The following is a 21,394-nucleotide window of genomic DNA, read 5'->3' on the forward strand; positions in this document are numbered from 1 at the left end:
TGCTGATTGACTTGGTTATTTCTCATTTTTCATCAGAAATTTCCGTTTTTTGTCTTCCAATTTTTTTGCGACTTTTTTCTTTTTTATTGTATCAGTAAAAAAATTTACTTTTTCGATCCTATATCCTGAGATGCCTGATTTCCCGGTCTTTGAGGGTTGTTGCTCATTCTCATTTTGGTCGGCTCGTTCCACTATTCTATATTCTTCTTCCTCTTTATCCCAGAATGGAGAAACCAGTCATTTTTTGCTCCCCCCTTTTTTACATGAAGAAATCCATTATGGATACCCCCCCCCTCTTTCTTGGGAAAGAGAGGGAGGTTATGTCAGACTTACTGACTAAAACCCCGTGGTGATCTTTCTGTCCGGACGAGGGAACCCCACGTTTATTCTCACCGAAGACAAGCCCTCCTTTCCTCAATTTGGCGCCGCCGGACATGGATTGCACCCAAGAGCACTTTGATACGTGTATCAAGTACTATTTCAACATCAAAATTCTTAATATTCTTTTTCAATCTTCTTTCGCAACAATGTACGTTTTGTACGCGAAGAGAGAGAGAACATACGGTTACAGACACAGTTTGTCTTTTTCTACCCGAACCTTCTTCCACTCCTTGATGACTGAGTCTAGAGATTCTATGGTGTGTACACACATACACATGCTAATGCTGACGATATTTGTTAAATTTGAGGCGATTTCATAATTCAAGAAGTTCTCATCGAAGAAATGTTTCAAAAACTTTACAACATTAGTTAAAATAATGTGCAAAGAAATAGAGAGATCCATTAAAAAAATTCAAGTTGATTCTCAATTCCATATGAATTTGGAAACTTCATCTAAAGTCAACTTTTGTTATTATTAGGCAAATTTTTTAAGCTCTACTTTGTTTCTTACATATTTCGCTATAATCGATTATTTTTGGGATATTTTAACGTTTTTGGACTTTTATAAAACGCTATATAACTTTAACTTCTATGACGCACGGCGCCTTCTAGAAGCACCATTCAAGCGAAATATTGCACAGTTAAACTTTAAAGGTAAGATCTCTCTAATGATATATAATTCGTATCTATTCTCGATTAACACTTTGCGCACTTTCCTTGTCAGAAACACATGCATTTACAAAGGAACTACTATAATTGTATACAAATATCACGAATGAAAAAATGATATAAAGTTATAAAGAAATCGCAAAAAAAATATTAGTTATGGTCTAACTCAATAATGCCAGCTGCCTACTTTGCTGGTTCGTGAAACTTTCAATAAATAAGGAACCACATTTAACGCGTACTCGATTGTGATTTCTGCATCGCGCAGGGATATTCCTGTCTTACCTACTTATCCTTTCTTGCCCCATCTTCTCTTATTACTTGAGCTCTAAGATCCATCTTTAACCGGCATACGAGTTGTGGCAGAAAAGTAATGAGACTGTTTTTTTTGCAACTATTTTATTTTATTTTTATACACTACTCAAAAGAAAATAGGGAACACTTTCCAGACACCAAAAATTAGGCTATTTTCAAATGACTGTAACTCGGTGAAAAATCATCGTAGATAAAAAATAAAAAAAGCATTTTGAAGCTTGAAGATCCAACTTTAACGCTCTATCAGCAGATTTTCAAAATTCTTTTAACTTCCTTGTCTTATGCAGTAAAAAAGCACACCCTGTTTTGTTCCTTAAAATTTCGTATTTTTGACACTTTGCAGCTCGACCAACAAATTTTTTTCGAACAATTCAAGTAAAGCTTCATAAACTACAACATTTTGCCTACAAAATGCTTTTTTTAAAATTCCTCTACGATTTTTTTTGACCGAGTTACGCTACTTTGAAGCTAAACCTGCATTTTTTACAAATGATATCCGTACTCCGTGAAAAATCATCGTAGACAAAAAATCAAAAAACCATTTTAAAGCTCGAAGTTCCAGCTTTAACATGCTGTTAATGGTTTTCAAAAATTTTCTCAATTTCTTAGTACTATGCCCCAAAAAAGATACACTGTTTTTTCCTTAAAATAACGTATTTTTAACAGCCTGTAGCTCAATAAAAAATTTTTCTCGACAAATCCAATGCAAGTGCCATAAAGTATGACATTTTCTATACAAAATGCTTTTTTTAAAGTTTTCTCTACGATTTTTTTTGACCGAGTTACAAAACTTTGAAGATATACATTTTTTACAGTACATTTTTCCGAAAAATGACGTCTACCGCCGACATTAGCATTACCCAATGTGCACCACGTGGAGGTTGTCGGTCGGATTTTTGCACATCGTGTGTGTGTGTGTGTGAGTGTGTGTGTGTGTGTGTGTGTGTGTGTGTGTGTGTGTGTGTGTGTGTGTGTGTGTGTGTGTGTGTGTGTGTATGTACGTATCACAGCAGAGATAAGGACCCCGCAGTTCGTCACTTCTGCAGTATTTAATGACTCCAAACCCTCTCTGCTGTGTGTGTATGCGCTCGCGCGCATGAGAGTTCAATAGTGTGTATTTCCTCCTCTCTGATCAATTACTGCTTGCAAGCGTTCTCGCATATTTATATATCTTGCAATACGATCTTGCGGAATGTTGTGCCAAATTTCCGTTAAAATTTCTCCCAATTCTTCTAAATTTCGCGGCTGTTCCTCGCGACGCCTTAATCGTCGTTCCATTTCATCCCAAATGTGCTCGATTGGATTTAAGTCCGGGCTATTGGCGGGATGATTTAACAGTCTAATTGCGTGTCGTTGAAAAAAACGTCGCGTTATATTCGCCGTATGAGGTCGAGCGTTGTCCTGCATAAAAATAAAGTTCCGACAGGTTCGATTTAATAGCAAAACGTGTGGTCGTAGAATATCGTTGATATAACGAACACCCGTCATTGCCGGAGGTGGCAGGATCACTAGATCACTTCGTCTTGTAAGTGATATACACCCCCACACCATCACGGAACCGCCGTTGTAGGATCGTATTGGCATAACGCAACGTCGATCATAGCGTTCATTTCGTCGATGCCAAGTACATATACGAGCATCATTGCCATAAAGGCAAAAACATGATTCGTCGGAGAAATATACATTTCTCCAATCCTGTGAACTGTAAACATATAGTCGTCTTAGTCTAAAAAAAATCTCTTTTTAGACAAAGGTGACCATATGTAAACATTGCATGCTCAATACAATAAAATTTTGTTTAGTACGCCGGCGATTCTCGCAGTGTGATAAGCGACACGGAATTTTCAAAATGCCGCGTAGACATTTATCGGCCGTAGAAGTTGCACGCATAATTGCGCTTTTGCAACAAGGTTTTAGTATGCGTTATGTGGCGCAAGATATTGGTGCATCTGTGTCCGTAGTGAGTAGAGCTTGGTTACGATATCAAGACATGGGAAATTACACGAGACGTGAAGGTAGTGGTCGTTCTCGATTAACGACAAATAGACAAGATCGAGCCATTGTTCGTTATGCATTAGAAAGACGAATAATTACCGCAAGAAACATTCGTAATGACATTCATTTGCGCCATGTGTGCGAACAAACAATTCGCAACCGTTTGAGAGAAGCCGGTCTTCGTTCTCGTGTTCGTGCACAAGTACCAAGACTCACACTCGTACATCGCCAAGTACGTTATCAATTTGCGCGCGATCACATAAATTGGACCGCTAGGGATTGGAGAAATGTATATTTCTCCGACGAATCACGTTTTTGCCTTTATGGCAATGATGCTCGTATACGTACTTGGCGTCGACGAAATGAACGCTATGATCGACGTTGCGTTATGCCAATACGATCCTACAACGGCGGTTCCGTGATGGTGTGGGGGTGTATATCACTTACAAGACGAAGTGATCTAGTGATCCTGCCACCTCCGGCAATGACGGGTGTTCGTTATATCAACGATATTCTACGACCACACGTTTTGCTATTAAATCGAACCTGTCGGAACTTTATTTTTATGCAGGACAACGCTCGACCTCATACGGCGAATATAACGCGACGTTTTTTTCAACGACACGCAATTAGACTGTTAAATCATCCCGCCAATAGCCCGGACTTAAATCCAATCGAGCACATTTGGGATGAAATGGAACGACGATTAAGGCGTCGCGAGGAACAGCCGCGAAATTTAGAAGAATTGGGAGAAATTTTAACGGAAATTTGGCACAACATTCCGCAAGATCGTATTGCAAGATATATAAATATGCGAGAACGCTTGCAAGCAGTAATTGATCAGAGAGGAGGAAATACACACTATTGAACTCTCATGCGCGCGAGCGCATACACACACAGCAGAGAGGGTTTGGAGTCATTAAATACTGCAGAAGTGACGAACTGCGGGGTCCTTATCTCTGCTGTGATACGTACATACACACACACACACACACACACACACACACACACTCTCACACACACACACACGATGTGCAAAAATCCGACCGACAACCTCCACGTGGTGCACATTGGGTAATGCTAATGTCGGCGGTAGACGTCATTTTTCGGAAAAATGTACTGTAAAAAATGTATATCTTCAAAGTTTTGTAACTCGGTCAAAAAAAATCGTAGAGAAAACTTTAAAAAAAGCATTTTGTATAGAAAATGTCATACTTTATGGCACTTGCATTGGATTTGTCGAGAAAAATTTTTTTATTGAGCTACAGGCTGTTAAAAATACGTTATTTTAAGGAAAAAACAGTGTATCTTTTTTGGGGCATAGTACTAAGAAATTGAGAAAATTTTTGAAAACCATTAACAGCATGTTAAAGCTGGAACTTCGAGCTTTAAAATGGTTTTTTGATTTTTTGTCTACGATGATTTTTCACGGAGTACGGATATCATTTGTAAAAAATGCAGGTTTAGCTTCAAAGTAGCGTAACTCGGTCAACAAAAATCGTAGAGGAATTTTAAAAAAAGCATTTTGTAGGCAAAATGTTGTAGTTTATGAAGCTTTACTTGAATTGTTCGAAAAAAATTTGTTGGTCGAGCTGCAAAGTGTCAAAAATACGAAATTTTAAGGAACAAAACAGGGTGTGCTTTTTTACTGCATAAGACAAGGAAGTTAAAAGAATTTTGAAAATCTGCTGATAGAGCGTTAAAGTTGGATCTTCAAGCTTCAAAATGCTTTTTTTATTTTTTATCTACGATGATTTTTCACCGAGTTACAGTCATTTGAAAATAGCCTAATTTTTGGTGTCTGGAAAGTGTTCCCTATTTTCTTTTGAGTAGTGTATATCAATGTTATCTCTTTTAAAGTAGTTCCCTTGAAAAGCTGTACATCGGCAGAGGCGTTGTTTCTAGTCTTTGTAGCACTGCTGGAAAGCCTCAACTGAAATCACTTTCAGCTCCTCGGTTACACTTCTTTGGATATTATCGATAGTATCAAGATGACGTGACCTTTTAAGTGGTTTTTGATCTTGGGGAACAAAAAAAGTCACACGGACTAAGATTCGGCGAATAGGGGGTTGAGAATCACAGAAATCCATTTTTCTCCCCCCAAAAAAGGAAAAATGGGATTTCGAAAAAAGAGAAAAAAAAATTTCTGTGGTTCCCCAATTTCCCTATTCGCCATTTTCTATATGTATACCATTTTTTTCGATTTAAATGTAAAATAATTATTTTTAATTTTATATTAATGTTTGATACTGTGTTTTCTGCATAATCAAAAAAACTTTACTATTTTTAAATTTTTTATGTATTTTGCGTTTTCAGATGATGTACTATCTGCGAGTGACGAGTTGAATCAAGTTTTTGAGAAATACACATCGATTATTGTTCTTGGGCAATTTCCCAAATCTTCTGCGGCAGAAGCTTCTAAGCCGATTCACAATGAACCATCTCTTCTGGATCTGTCGTCCCCTGCTGAGACTGTTTCCTGTAAAAGCATCGTGCAAAGTTCGTCGTCGACGGACCATCGTTCGGATATGGATGTGTTAGGAGATATTTTTAATGTACTAGAGAAACCAATCAAATCTGAAGCAAGTTTCTTGATACCAAACGCCATAATGCAACCAATCAGTATATCGCCCATGAATAAGAAAAGTGAGCATAAATCATAATTGAAGGAATTTAACATAAAAGTTAGATTTGCGAAATTTGAAGCATTGTTTGTTTTCTTACATACTTTTATATATTTATGTATTATATTTATTTATTACACTATTTTTATAAATAACATTTTTCCCTAGACGAAGTTATCAATACTGAAGAAAAAATAGATAGTAAAACGAAGGCATTGGAAGAATTGAATGAATTGGGAGAAACCTTACTTAAACAAAGTTTGTCAGGAACAATGTCTACACGTTCGACACAGAGGTAAGTATATCTATCGATTTTGAATAAGATTATTAGTATTCAAGAAAAATTGAGAAAAGTTCTGGAATTAAGGAATTTATTAACCTAAGACAAAATTATTGTAATATAAATTTTACTTTTTTTAAATTATTAAATAGAATTTTTTTAAACGCGAGAATAGAAGGCCTATGTCAGTCACAGCAGTTCTTGGTACTGATTAATAATTTTTAATTGTTACAATTTTTAATTCAAAATACGGCTTGCAGTTGAGTTGGAAATTGTAAAAAGTAAAAATTATTAATCGGCACCAAGAACCTGTGACATAGGCCTTATTCTCGCGTTTAATTTCGTCAGCTCAATACAATGTACTAGAATTTTGTAAATTACTTAAGAAAATATTATAAATATTTTTTTAAATGATTTTTTCAATTTTGCAGTGAACGATTTGCAGAAAACCATTAACAAACATAGGTTTGAAAAAGGAAACTATAATATCTTTAAGTTTAATTTACAGAACTGAAAAATACATTTAATAATTGATATGAAAATATTAATAACAACGAAAAAAGCGACGAATACGATGCATTTTTTATTTAATTATTTATTTAATTTTAAATTGTTTGTTTGAAAAGCTTTACTGTTGAAGGCTAATGTACATAGTTTTTTTTTGCTTCCTGTTTCTTTCTTCTTATTGCCTTTTTAACCCTTAAACACATAAGTGGATCTGAGAGACCCTATATAAAGTTTCGAACGCTTGCTGTGTGAAGACGGAATGAGATAGGAGGTTCGGACCAGGACGTAAAAAAAGTTTGAAACCTCCTTTTTCGATTGATATGGTTGATCAACTTTTTTGGTCGACTAATATTCGAACGGCACGGCAGCAAAGTTTTGTTAGAGTCATTGCGATCCATATAGTGTGTGAATGAAACTTTTTTATGAGTAATCTTATGTAAAAAAAAAACTGGACAAAATACGTTCAAACAGGTCCGTTTGTATGTCACTCTGTCTAAAGTTAAAATACTATAGTGCCGTGAAAGAGATGATTTTTGCGTAGGGTCCGAAATATATTGTGAAACACATCAATTTTCAATTTTAGACACCTTGAGTTTATGAAAAATACCTTATATTTGCCTTGTTACATAAGTATAATAGAAATGGCAGTGACATAATGTTTTTTTTTTTTTAAGTATGCTCTTTAGCTTTAAAACGCCGCATTGTAAAGTCTTTAAAAGTTTTTTGTTGCAAAAATATGATTTTTTTTTTTTAAGTGGATTTTTAGATACCCAAAAATATCTCATATTCTCTTTGTTATATAATATTACTTTTTAAAGGGAATGACAATACCATAATTTTTTTTTGATAGTATGACTCTTTAGCTTTAAAATGCCGTATTTGAAAGTCTTTAAAAATTTTTTATTGCGGAGATATGATTTTTTAAAGGAAAAGTGGATTTTTGAACAATTTCTAATTTTTGCTTAATGATTTTTCTTTTATAACTTAACAATAAGTCATTTCTCGGAAATATCGATTATGCAGTCCACATTTCTGAGATTCTGAACTTTCATATTAAAAAAAAAAAAAATTGTTGAAAAATGTTGATTAGGAACAAAGTTATAACTTCTCAAAGTTGAAAAAGTCTGCCAGATCCGAAAATGTGTTTACGTATTAGGAGTATAAATAAGTTTCCGCCGTTTTTTATCAAAACTTGGGCATTTATTGTGAAAGAACGCTACCTAATGTTTTATTCGAAGTATTGTTCATCGCTAGCCATTACTTTTTCCCATCTTTCTGGCAGCATACGGATATCGCGTCGGAAGAATGCTTCATCTTTTGAAGCTATCCACAAATCGACCCAATTTTTTATATCTTCATATGATGTAAAGTGTTGCTCAGACAGGCCATGCGCCATCGATCGAAACAGGTAGTAATCAGAAGAAGCAATGTCTGGTGAATACGGCGGGTGGGGTAAAACTTCCCAATTGAGTGTTTCCAGGTAGGTAGAGGTTCGGTAGAGAGCCCCAGTAATGGTTTCATTCGGTTTGAACAACTCATAATACACGACACCAAGCTGATCTCACCAAATACACAACATGAGCTTTTTTCCATGAATGTTCGGCTTGGCTGTCGATGTTGAAGCATGGCCAGGTGGTCCCCATGATTTCTTCTTCTTTGGGTTATCGTAGTGGATCCATTTTTCATCACCAGTGACTATACGATGCAAAAAACCCTTTCGTTTATGCCTGGCAAGCAGTATTTCACATGTGAAAAATCGACGTTCAACGTTTCTCGGCTTTAGTTCATATGGAACCCAGTTTCCTTGTTTTTGAATCATTCCCAATGATTTTAAGCGATGTAAAATTGCTGGTTAAGTCACTCCTAATGTAAGTGCAAGTGCTTCTTGTGTTTGGCACGAATCTTCATCTAATAATGTTTCCAATTCCGCGTCTTCGTACACTTTCGGCCTTCCGCTACGTTCTTTGTCTTCGATGTCAAATTCACCGTTCTTAAACTTGTGAAACCATTCACGGCAACTTCTCTCATTTAAGGCAGCCTCACCATATGCTTCTACAAGCAATCGATGCGCCTCGGCTGCAGATTTCTTCAAATTAAAGAAGTAAATCAAAAGCTCCCGCAAATGACGCTTATTCGGCTTAAAACTCGACATTTTCGCACGAAAAAAGATATATGATGCTGATACAAAATCGCTAATATTTTAAGGTTATGTTGTTGCCAGATGTCCAACCTTACGATATAACGTTTTACAACAAACAATTTCAATCATAACATAGTAGTGGCGCCATTTTTTGTGAAACGGCGGAAACTTATTTATACTCCTAATATTTTACTGGATCGGTGTGTTTAAGGGTTAAGCACTATTTTATTGAAATTAGCAAGATAAAAGTTGATAAACTTCGAATAAAACACAATTGTCAATAAAGTATTGTGCAAAGAGGCAGAAAGTAAAGTGTAGTAAGCAAAGAGCATTATAGATTAGCTTTAAGAATCAGAGTGACTAACTTATCTGCACCTTATTTAAATTGCGAATACAAGCAAACACAATTATATAACAACAGTGTTGACGCAATAAAACGGAAGATGACAAGCAATGTAACATACACGTATTATATGTAACGTCTGTGTTAATTGTAATTTCTTTCTCATAGAAAATCGAGTAAAGCCTAATTGCGCACATTAATGATTAGACGCGACAGCATTTCCTAATCAAGGCACGTGTTATGCATTTGTTCGGAATCGATTCCGATCGGAATTATTCCGTTTTCCCTAGAAAACACAATAGAAATTTAAGGAAAAACGGAATAATTCCGATCGGAATCGATTCCGAACAAATGCGTAATACATACCCAGACACGGTTTTGATCGGATCCAATTGGACACAGGCTCGATTGCACACCGACCTAATAGGACACAATCCTGATCGGATACGGACTCAATTGGATACAACGATGACCGGACACACATCGTTTTAATTGAACACGGAGCTTATTGCGCACGATCCATTTGCATTTTTATATTTGTTCTAACTTCTACTTTGTATTTTATTATTTTTTTTTAATAAAAATACATATTTTTAAACAAAAACACATTATTTTGTTTATCTAAAAAAATTTTTAAATAATCTAAATAAAATCTAAATAAAAGTTTCCTATTGTGTTGAAAAATATCTTGTGCGTATATAGCCATAGAGTACATGTGTTAAATTTTGTCGATATGACAGGTTTTTTAACTTGTAGTCGTCAACTTTAACGATTAATATCTCGCTTCGCGAGGTAAAGCGACATTTTTTTCTGTCAGATTCGTTCGTTTCGTAAAAACATGTCTCATGAGATTAATTTTGTCAAAATTAGAGGATGAGGTTATTTTGGATAATTACCTTACCTTCTTATATAATTTTTGTGTTTTTAAAGCAGATAAGTTTTTTTTACTTAATTATTTTAATTTATTGCTATTGAATCGATTTAATAGATATATTCATTTATCATTGAAATCATCGGGTGATGCATTACAATTAAGGGCATACATGTTTCAAATACACTTTTCGTATGTAATCGCGTCCGTGCGCAATTGTGACCGTGTGCAAACGGGTCGTGTGCAATCGGGTCCATGCACAATAGACTCTGTGTCCGATTAAAACGAGGTGTATCCAATCATTATTGTGTTCAATTGAGTTCGTGTTCGATCGGGAAATGCTATTGTGTCCGATCGTTAATGTGCACAATCGAGACAGTTTCGACACAGAAAATCACAGTTATATTATTACTTACTAGCCAACGTAATTTTTTGTTCCTCGCTAGCCAACGTGGGGTCACTTACGTTTAAGACTTCTATTAAAGGATACATCATAATGAGATGGTTTTCAACCGTAATTTTACTTAGTTTCAACCTACTAGTATACGATTAAGAAGTGAAATGGCAACAATTGATGAAACTACATAATTTTGGCAAATACGTGAACAAAGTTATGATAAATGTAGAGTAATTTTTGAAAAATTATAAAAATCATTATAGAAAACTGATTCAAAAAGGAGTAAAAGATAAAGGACCATATTTTTATTTAAAAAATGTTTTATTGGTTTGGATCCATAATTTAATGTTAATTTTGCAACATGAAGAATGCTTATTTTTATGATATAAAGTTAGCGGATAATATGGGATTTTCAATAAATAAATAGTTTCAGTTCTGTGAGTTTAATAAATATTAATACGAATTTAGTGTTGAAAAATAAAACTTACATTTTATATTTATATATTTTTTAAAACCATATACCCAGATAACATTTCTTGCGTGCAAGTTTTGCGCGCGATATGCATGGGAACTTTGTAACAGATTTGCATGAATTTTGTTCATAGAACGTGTTACATCGTGTATATTGCTTACAAATAGCTAACTCATATATTGTTTCATATACTGACAAATTATATGCAGACAGCTAACATATTGCTAGTCGTGCACAACTTCTCAGAAAATATTTTGTGTGCAAATATTCCATAAATCACGCTAAAAAACGATTCATATTGTACATATTGAGCAAAACCATGTTTTAATGTGCTGTTATACAGGTAAAAAATAGACAGCAAACTTTGCACGCAATACTCTTGTTAATAAACATATAAGATGTATGCCAATTGAATGAACGATGTGCGCACATGATTCGTATGACTTCCAAACTATTAAAATGTAAACTTTAATAATAAATAAAATTTAGAAATATAATTAATCCAAATAAATGTTTACAAAAATGCACAATTATTTTTAAATTATAATGTAGAAATATTGCAATATGAAATATTATACATTTAACATGGTAACATTTAAAGTAAAGAAACGGTTTTTGTGATAATTGTAAAATATTTATATCTCAAATTTAGATTTATCTAATTTTTGACACATAGAGATTTTATTTCGTCAAAACTGCTTTGTTTTACGTATTATTTTAACGCACCCTGCCAAAAATGTGCGATTAAAAACGATTATAACGGAATCCTTTTTAATCAATTTTAAGCTGTTTTAATCGATTTAATCTACGAGCGGATTAAAAAGTAATTAGTTTTAATTCTATACGAATCGTAATTGATTTTAATATCGCTTTTGCGAATTATTTCTAATCCGAAATAATTACATTCTAATTCATACTGTTGTTAATCCAAATAAATTTGAATAATCAGATGGATATATAATTTAAAATAATCCGTTTAATTTCAAGTAAAAAACAGAATATCATTTATTTTATAATATTTTATATTATAATCATATATATTTTATATACATATATATTACTTCTACATCTATATATATATATTTTTTTTTAATTTATTATATTTGCATGTTGTTACAAATTTTCAAACATTCAAGGAAATTTGAAAGATTTTATTTTTCTAATTTTACAAATTGTTAAGTGTAATGCATAATATAAAAATTTTTTAAAATTTTAATTTAGTTGCATTAAGACTCCTAAATACTCTCCAGCGATCACGTTTATGAATTCTGACATTAGTAGCGAGAAATGATACGTTGAGACGCTGAGAATTTTTACGTGCTATTTTTAAATAAAAAGCTATTTTGATAAAATGACAATGTAAATTATTTTAACTAATTTGTAAAATTGTTCAAAAACTATTTTTTTTCTTGACGGTTGTTTATTAACTGCCAAAAAGCATAGCTTTTGGATAATTTTACAAATTTGTTAACGTGATTTATAGTGTTGTCGTCAAAATATCTTTTTATTTAAAAATGTCACACAAGAATTGTCAGCGTCTCAGCGTGTTACGTCGCATTAAAATTCGATTTAATTATAATTTATGAAATCTTGTAATTTCGTATTAAAATGGATTTAACAACTGAGTGCTGGCGCCTCTGCTAAGCGGCCACATCGCGAGGGATTTTCTCGTGAGTCGAATGCGGTCATAGGCGTTATATCTAGGCGCCACCGCGGCCGACTCCCCAGCTCATATTCAGTGAGCTGCTTGTTGTAACCTTGAGACTCGCTCTTATTCTTTTCAAACGTAACATGTGTGTGGAACGCTGTTCCACATAAAACTTTATATTTTTACATGTAAATAACAATTTGTATTGTTATTTAATTTTATGTATGTATATATATATATATATATATATATATATATATATATATATATATACAGGGTGTCCCATTTTAATCCATCCACGCAAATATTTCCGTTCCCTTGCATTTTACAAGAAAATGTTTCAGACAAAAGTTGTATGGTTTCGAGAGGGACATAAGATGTTGTCATTAATTTGACCTCGAATAGTTGCTTAAAGATCACATGAAGGTCACCTACAATTTTTTAAATAGAACTTCCTATTTTTTATTGCATATTCTTGTAGCTTATCTCGAGACGTTTCCAAAACACTATAAACAAATGTCTTTCCGTTAAGTATTTTGCGAGTTGTGACGCTTGAAAGTTGGTGGGCCATTTTAATCCATCCACGCAAATATTTCCGTTCCCTTGCATTTTACAAGAAAATGTTTCAGACAAAAGTTGTATGGTTCAAAGGGCGCCAACCATTGATGACCTTGAACTTGACCTTGAAGTCGATTTCAAAGTCATTTTAAGATTAACACGTGTTTTTTCAATGGAAACCCGTATTTTTGATCCCGGATTTGGAAAGAGCACAAAATTTTGCGTAAAAAATATGTACCCATGTTAGGGCCTAAAAGTGGACTATAGGGGACTTTTAGACGAAAACATACTTTTAGCATTACCCAGGAACAACGACGTGGACGTAGTAGCTTTCTGTTCCCTTTGGGGTGCTTGATTAACGTGTGCAGTGCTAAATACTTCATCACAAAAAGTAGTGCTAAAATAAAATCACTTGTTTTCGTCTAAAAGTCCCCTATGGTCCACTTTTAGGCCCTAACATGGGTACATATTTTTTACGCAAAATTTTGTGCTCTTTCCAAATCCGAGATAAAAAATACGGGTTTCCATTGAAAAAACACTTGTTAATCTTAAAATGACTTTGAAAATCGACTTCAAGGTCAAGTTCAAGGTCATCAACGGTTGGCCCCCTTTGAACCATACAACTTTTGTCTGAAACATTTTCTTGTAAAATGCAAGGGAACGGAAATATTTGCGTGGATGGATTAAAATGGCCCACCAACTTTCAAGCGTCACAACTCGCAAAATACTTAACGGAAAGACATTTGTTTATAGTGTTTTGGAAACATCTCGAGATAAGCTACAAGAATATGCAATAAAAAATAGGCAGTTCTATTTAAAGAATTGAAGGTGACCTTCATGTGACCTTTAAGCAAATATTCGAGGTCAAATTAATGACACCATCTTATGTCCCCCTCGAAACCATACAACTTTTGTCTGAAACATTTTCTTGTAAAATGCAAGGGAACGGAAATATTTGTGTGGATGGATTAAAATGGGACACCCTGTATAGGGTGTCAGGTAACTATCGCCCGTGGTTTCGTGAATTGATAGATCAAGTAAAACTGAGCAGAAAAGTCCTTTACCATTTTTTAATATTTGCCATAGTTAACGAAAAAAAAATTAATAACGTCTGCGAATAAGCGCGTATCACCGCGCGCAAGGACCGCCCGCCGGTCGACGAGACATAGGCAGCCGCGGCTGTAGGCGCGGCGCTGTGCGGTGAGGAGAGAAAAGCAGCAGTAGCTGCGGCCTGCGAGTACCCATTGCAATACACTTACTTTTCAAATGATAATTTTTTAGTGTTTTAACAATTAAATTACATATAGTCTCCGATTTTTATTTTCCAATGATTTTAACTCTAATAAACGTAATTGCGTCTTATGTTTTCTGTCGAAATATTGAGAATCGGAAAGATTTTCAAAGCTGCATGATTGCTTCCATCTGTGCATATTCCAACATATACCCAATAAACACAGATCAGTATAAGATACGTATAATAACCATTATAACCATACGTATTTTACGATATAAAAACGTATGAGATAAACGTATATAATCCGTGAATATGTCCGCAAGCCATCTAATTTTTTTTACGTATTTATATATACGTAAAAAAATGTACATATGTAAATGTATTATAAACATATTTATAAATACGTTTATAATATATAATATATATACATATAATAATCATTATAACTATACGTATTATACGGTATAAGAAACGTATGAGATAAATGTATATAATACACTTATTTTTTAGTTTTCTTAAAAAAATATATATATATTTTTTTTAGTTTTTTAACACATCTTATTATTCTTATAGCTTGATCTGTATTTACTGTTTTGCATATAAGATTTTTAAATCACTAATTACTATTACGCATTATTTTACAACTTTGAAAACGCATTGGCGGGATTCGAACCTAAGATTTCGGAACAGTAACTTAATACCCTAACACTGAGCTAATTGTACACTTGAAATATTGTTAATAAAAAGTTATATTTGAAAGGAAGAAACTTGGGTGTTGAGTATTGCGCGAACACTCACTAGGCCTTTGATTATTTAAACTTAGATATTTTCATAATAATAAACTTTGTAAATAATTAAAACTGTTCCTGTCCATAATCAGACCAGTAAAGATAGTAAAAAAAAATAACAATTGCAAATAGTACTGCAGCATAAAGAATTATTCACGTAAAAAACACGTTACAAAAATCAATTTTGCAACTAATTGTTATAAATAAATTATTAAAAATTTACTGTAGAGGACAACTGATTGCGCCAATCAATTCTACGGGAAAAATTAGTAAAGAAATATATATGACTCTTTCTTAAACCATTCATATTTTATGCAAAAGAATAAACTATATAAATAATTAAAATCCGTTCCTGCTTATGGCCAGACTGACAAAAGTAGCCAAAGAACAATTAGATATAGGACATAATCTTTTAATTACGATATGAGTATGAAAAAACATTATTAATGTAAAGAGCACGCTGCATAAGTCAATTTTGCAAATTAATTGTTATAGACAAATTATTAAAAATTGATTGTAATGAAAAACTGCGCCAATCGATTCAACGGGAAAAATTACTAAAGAAGCATACATGATGCTTTCTTAATTGTTATAGTTGTTATAAACAACATCAGTTGCAAAATTATTTTTGTAAGGGATTATGCTTATACTAACAGGAAACGTTAAAACAACGTAAATTGATTATAATTTTTAAACGTATACTGATATACGTTATAAGATTCATTTATTATTATACTCATACCAACAGAAAACGTTCCAACAACGTAAATTTATTACAATTTTTAAACGTATACTGATATATGTTGTAAGATTTATTTATTATTATACTTATATCAGCAGAAAACGTTTAAAAAACGTAAATTTATTACAATTTTGAAACGTATAATATTATAAGAATTGCTTATTACTTATACCTATATTAACCCTAAAACACATAAGTGGGTCTGAGAGATCCTATATGAAATTTTGAACGCTCGCTATGTGAAGACGGAATGAGATAGGAGGTTCGGACCAAGACATAAAAAAAGTTTGAAATCTCCTCTTTCGATTGATATGGTTGATCAACTTTTTTGGTCAACTAGAATTCGAACGGCACGGCAGCAAAGTTTTCTTAGGGTCAATGCGACCATATAGTGTGTAAGTGAAACTTTTTTAGTGAGTATTTTACATAAAAGAGCTGGACAAAATACGTTCGAACAGGTCGGTTTGCGGATGTTACTCGCACATACTCTGTCTAAAGTTGGAATACTATAAAATGCTGTAGAAAAGGGAGTTTTTCCGAAATATATAATGAAACACATCAATTTTCAATTTTAGACACGATTTAATCAAAAATATCTCATATTCGCCTTGTTACATAAGTACATTTTTTAATAGAAATGACAATGATATAATTTTTTTTTTTTTTTGAAAGTGTGAATCTTTAGTTTTAAAACGCCGTATTGTAAAGTTCTTCAAAATTTTTTGTTGCAAAAATGATTTTTTTTTTAAGTGGATTTTTAGATGCCCAAAAATACCTCATATTCTCTATGTTACATAATTATCTTTTTTAAAAGAAATGATTTTGTCAAATTTTATTTTGAAAGTGTGACTCTTTAACTTTAAAACACCGTATTTGAAAGTTCTTAAATGTTTTTAGTTGCGAAGATATGATTTTTTGAAGAAAAAGTGGATTTTTGACCAATTTCTCATTTTTGCTTAATGGTTTTTCTTTTATAACTTCACAATAAATTATTTTTCGGCAATGCCGATTGTGCACTCCTGAGATTTTGAACTTTTGTTTCAAAAAAAATATCGTAGAAAAATATTGATTGTAATCAAAGTTATAGCTTCTCAAAGTTGAAAAAGTCTCCCAGACCCAAAAATGTGTTTCCGTATTTTACAGGATCGGTGTGTTTAAGGGTTAATTAAAAACAGATAAAAAATGTACATTTATTACAACTTTTAAACGTATAATATTATACGATATAAAATTCGTTTTTTATTATATTTATAGCAATTAAAAACGTTTAAAAATTGTATATCTATTACCATTTTTTAACATATATTATTATATGGTATAAAAAACGTTTATTATTTACACTTATACCATTTATGTACCATTGATACGTATATTATATCACATTTATACCAATGAGTGTTTATTGGGTGGAATTTTTTTGCTCTCGATTCTTTATAACATAGTAGTCACAGAGTTGGGTGCCAAAACATTATTAACAATTGCTTCTGTTTTTGTTCTGGCGCTGGAAATATTTAAGGCAGTCTCAGAGTCGCTGAATAGCTTGCCCTACAATTTGGTTGAACAAGATTTATAGCTTTGGTAGTGTTTTACAATGTGAAACGCTATGATTGCTTCTATAGCCAATACTTTTAATCAGGGACCCTGACCAGACCGAAACCGAAACCGATAAGCGGATCATAACCGTTATTTTAGTCAGACTGAAACCAAAATATTATGCTAATCGACCGTAATCGTAACCTGACCGAAAATATTTTTCCGGTTTTTTAAAATGTTATTAAAAATCAGACTGAAGATCAGGTAAAAAAGCGCGTGCTGTGTAGACTTTTCTCTTTACGAGATAAGAATAAGAGAAAAAGATACATGGCATCTATATTTCATCTCTTTTTTTAATATTTTTAACGCTCCATAGATATACAGTTGATTTTAAAGATTAATTTTTCCTTCAATTAGTGAATATAAAATGTATACAAAAGAATAAGATCTTTGTAATGTTAAAACTAAATTTTTAAAGCTAAAATTATATTTCAATTTTTCCAGCTCTTTCAGAGCATCAAAAAAATTTGACAATTTTAATTGAACTTGTAAGACCGTAGATATTTACTTCTATAGGTTCTCAATAAATAGCGATATTATAGGGTGTCTACGGAGGGTTACTTATTTATTTCTTTGCTTTTATTATGATAAATTAATTAAGATTAATATGTTATTTTATAGAGAAAAACTATCATTAATACCAGGAAAAAATGATTATTAACGCTGCAAGTTGCTAAAAATATTGAAATAAAACAAAAACAAAAAAGAAACGAGATTTTGAAAGACCCGGAACTTCTAATGATTTTTAAACATTTTTATATTAAACAAGTTTACAATAAACAAGAATTTTTTGTAAATGTGATATTTATATTTGTATTATTTTTATACATTATCACTTTTATACGTTATTAAATTTTACAATAGATAATTCTACATCTGTAATCGTAACCGAGAAAGATCCAAACGATGACCGTAACCGTTATCAGTAACAAGACCGAAACCGAAAATTAGATATAATCTCTGACCGTAACCGTAACCGAACCAAAATTTTGTAACAAACCGCTTTTCCGCTCCCCCCTCGGACCGTCCACCTTTCCGGGCTGTCCGGCCGAACAACCGCCGGACAGCAGAAACCTGGCGCATAGCGCCGAAAAGACACGCGAATACCGGCGTAGCGCGCGTTGACGCATCCTGCGTGGCAGATCTCCGCGCGCACGCGCTCGACCGGAGTGGCGACCGCCGGACCGATCTCGAGCGGCGGGGAGACCCCCACCGATTCCGTACCGTTCCGTACCCCCGCACCGTCCCTGCTCTCGAGATTCGGGTATATAAGCGCCGCCGCTCCGAGAGTCGAGCGGTCTTCTTCTCCGTCCACTCTCCTGTCCGTGGAAGAAGCCCTCCTAGCGCTCACCAGGGAGTTAAGCGCCTTAGCTTCCGCCAAGAAGTCTTGGCAAGAGCCGTCCGCCTTCCTGACACCGCCGATAAAACGGGCTCAAGTCCACCTTGGGCTCCACCAGGGGATCCTGGTCGGCAATTCCCGATCCGCCGTCCTCGTTTGGGTATCGACTCACGACCTGGGGTGTGGAGTTCCGCGCTTCTACCAAGAGCTCTTGGCGTGAGTCGATCACCACCGCCGAACATCGCGGTATTAACCGCTTCGCGTCGGGAATCGCGATCCGCGTACAGTCGCACCGCGCGCGTCATCCACGGCCGTGGCCACGGCCTTCGGCAAGGCCACGGTCTGCGCGTGTCAACAACGATTCCGAGTTCTCGGAAAACTCGGGGCCGGAATTCCGCGAACCGAGCCGTGTATATAGCTCTATACGATACCGCGTCAAACACAATCTGTATATGCCATTCGTCCGTCCGCGCGTTCCGTTTATTGTCTGTCCGTCCGCGCGTATTCTGTAAGTTCTGTTGCGTCCGTCCGAGCGTCACCGCCATCCGTCCGTCCGCGCGTCGTGACCAAGCCACTCCGTTACTCGTCATCTGTACATATCTTACGCGAAATAAACTCACTACTGTTATACCATCTAAACCGGAAAAAGTCTAGTTCTCTTGGCGACCTCACTCCGCGCCCTAGTCCGTCGCGCTCGCGCCGCCCCGTGCGCGGAAAAAGACGGGTTGTTACAATTTTATTTTGGGCAGGATCCCTGTTTTTAATTCCTTTGTAGTGTTTTTGATGATAAACATACTGTCAATTTTCTTCGAAGTACCAGCTGTACTTATATTTTGAATATGTTTTGTTGAGATTAGATGTTGTTTCAAATTAGCTTTCTCTTTATTTGCAATTGAAATTGTAATCTGACAAACTTCACAGTACGCTTCTTGTTCAACTTTGGCTACCTTGAACATTGGATATTATTGTTGAAGTTTGTCAGAAAATTTATTTTTTTGCCGGGCCATCATTTTCTTTGGGATTCTGTTTGTTGTATAAAATATAGATGCTGTATAAAATATAGCTATATACTAATTACCATAAGTTGCACATGAAATAGAAGAGCAAGTTACAATGTATCGGCACTAGAATAATTGTCGTACCTACTATCAGATCACTATGAATTAGGAGACCACCTCAAATTTGGTACACAGAAATTACGTTTAGAGATTTAGCTTTTTAATTTTAGGATTCCAAGCACAGATGCCCTCAACTGACTAACAGAACTTCTCATTACAGACTATTAACATGATTTAATATAATTTTTGACAAATAGGGGAAAGTAGGATTGTTGTACGCACTAGGTAATTGTACGCTTCGTAGTTTGGCATCTTTTTGATGAATAGAGATTATATCACGACAATATTTGTAGGCTGAAGGTTTTTTTTTCAATATATAACCATACGTTATATCATTTAAAATCGTAGTTAATTGCAAGAATAAAAAAAAGTAAAATCATGATTTTTGTTGCGATTTTGACGTTCAGAAAATAAGGCAATAAGTCCGTATTTTTAATTTATTCATTCAATTTTGTTATATCTAACAAAAGTACGTTTTCTGAACCATTGTTTGTTAAATTTAATTAAATAGTCATTGAGTAATTGTTTTGTTTTAACAAATCAAGTCCGCAGTGGACAATTTTACGCATCCATCTTGAAAGACGTGAGACCACGTGAGACCAACTATAGTGCCACTAGTACAGTGTAGTGCCGTGTAGTGCAGCTAAAAGAATGGGCTATAACCTCATTTTTCCTTTGCGTACATTTTCAACCGCGCGTACAATTACCCAAGGCGCGAGAAATTTTTTCGTTTATCCACTTGCCTCTTTTTGCTGAATATAGCATTACCAAATAAAAAATTGTTTATTATGACAATACATAATGATTTTAAAAATGTTTAAAGTTTCTATTTCTGTACTCGTATTGATTTCAACTTCAAAAATCACTTTACTATGATAAATTTCCCTTAGGTGCGTGCAATTTACTTACTTTCCCCTAAACACAAAGTATAAATTAAGTTAGAAATATTAAATAATCTGATTCTTTTGTCATTTCTCACAAAAAAAAGAGTACATTTGGCTTCAATAAGTGAAAAGTAAAAGTACGCTGTTTTGTGACCTTAAAAAGAGTACATGTACTCTTAAAAGAGTACGGATGGTAACCCTACACCAAAAGAATATTGAGCTTATTATTGACATTTTGCTAATTAATGACTACTCTGCTGAGTTTATTTTTGAGACTGTCAATAGCCGCTTAAAATCTCTAATTCATAAAAATAAACTTAAACAAACAGTGAACAACACGGACAATAACACAATAAATAAAAAATCTCAGTGGTTTTTATTACCATATATTTCTACGATCTCGGAAAAATTCAAGACTATCACAAATAATTTGAATGCAAAATTGACTTTTTACAGTCTTGTAACAAACCGCCTTTCCGCTCCCCCCTCGGACCGTCCA

At 34.1% G+C, this 21,394-nt stretch overlaps 1 protein-coding gene across 5 annotated transcripts in view; it reads left to right on the forward strand.

Moving 5' to 3' along the window:
- The window catches only part of LOC105197595 (ADP-ribosylation factor-binding protein GGA1), a 212,230-nt gene that overhangs the window by 155,134 nt on the left and 35,702 nt on the right, over positions 1–21,394 (forward strand). For all 5 annotated transcript variants that reach the window (XM_039455104.1, XM_039455106.1, XM_039455102.1 and 2 more), the window contains 2 exons: positions 5,674–6,003; positions 6,150–6,276. In XM_039455104.1, the coding sequence (XP_039311038.1) occupies positions 5,674–6,003; positions 6,150–6,276 (457 nt within the window). The remainder of the gene's footprint in view (positions 1–5,673; positions 6,004–6,149; positions 6,277–21,394) is intronic.

Source organism: Solenopsis invicta, chromosome 11 (assembly GCF_016802725.1).
Source record: "Solenopsis invicta isolate M01_SB chromosome 11, UNIL_Sinv_3.0, whole genome shotgun sequence".
Taxonomy (NCBI): Eukaryota; Metazoa; Arthropoda; class Insecta; order Hymenoptera; family Formicidae; genus Solenopsis; species Solenopsis invicta.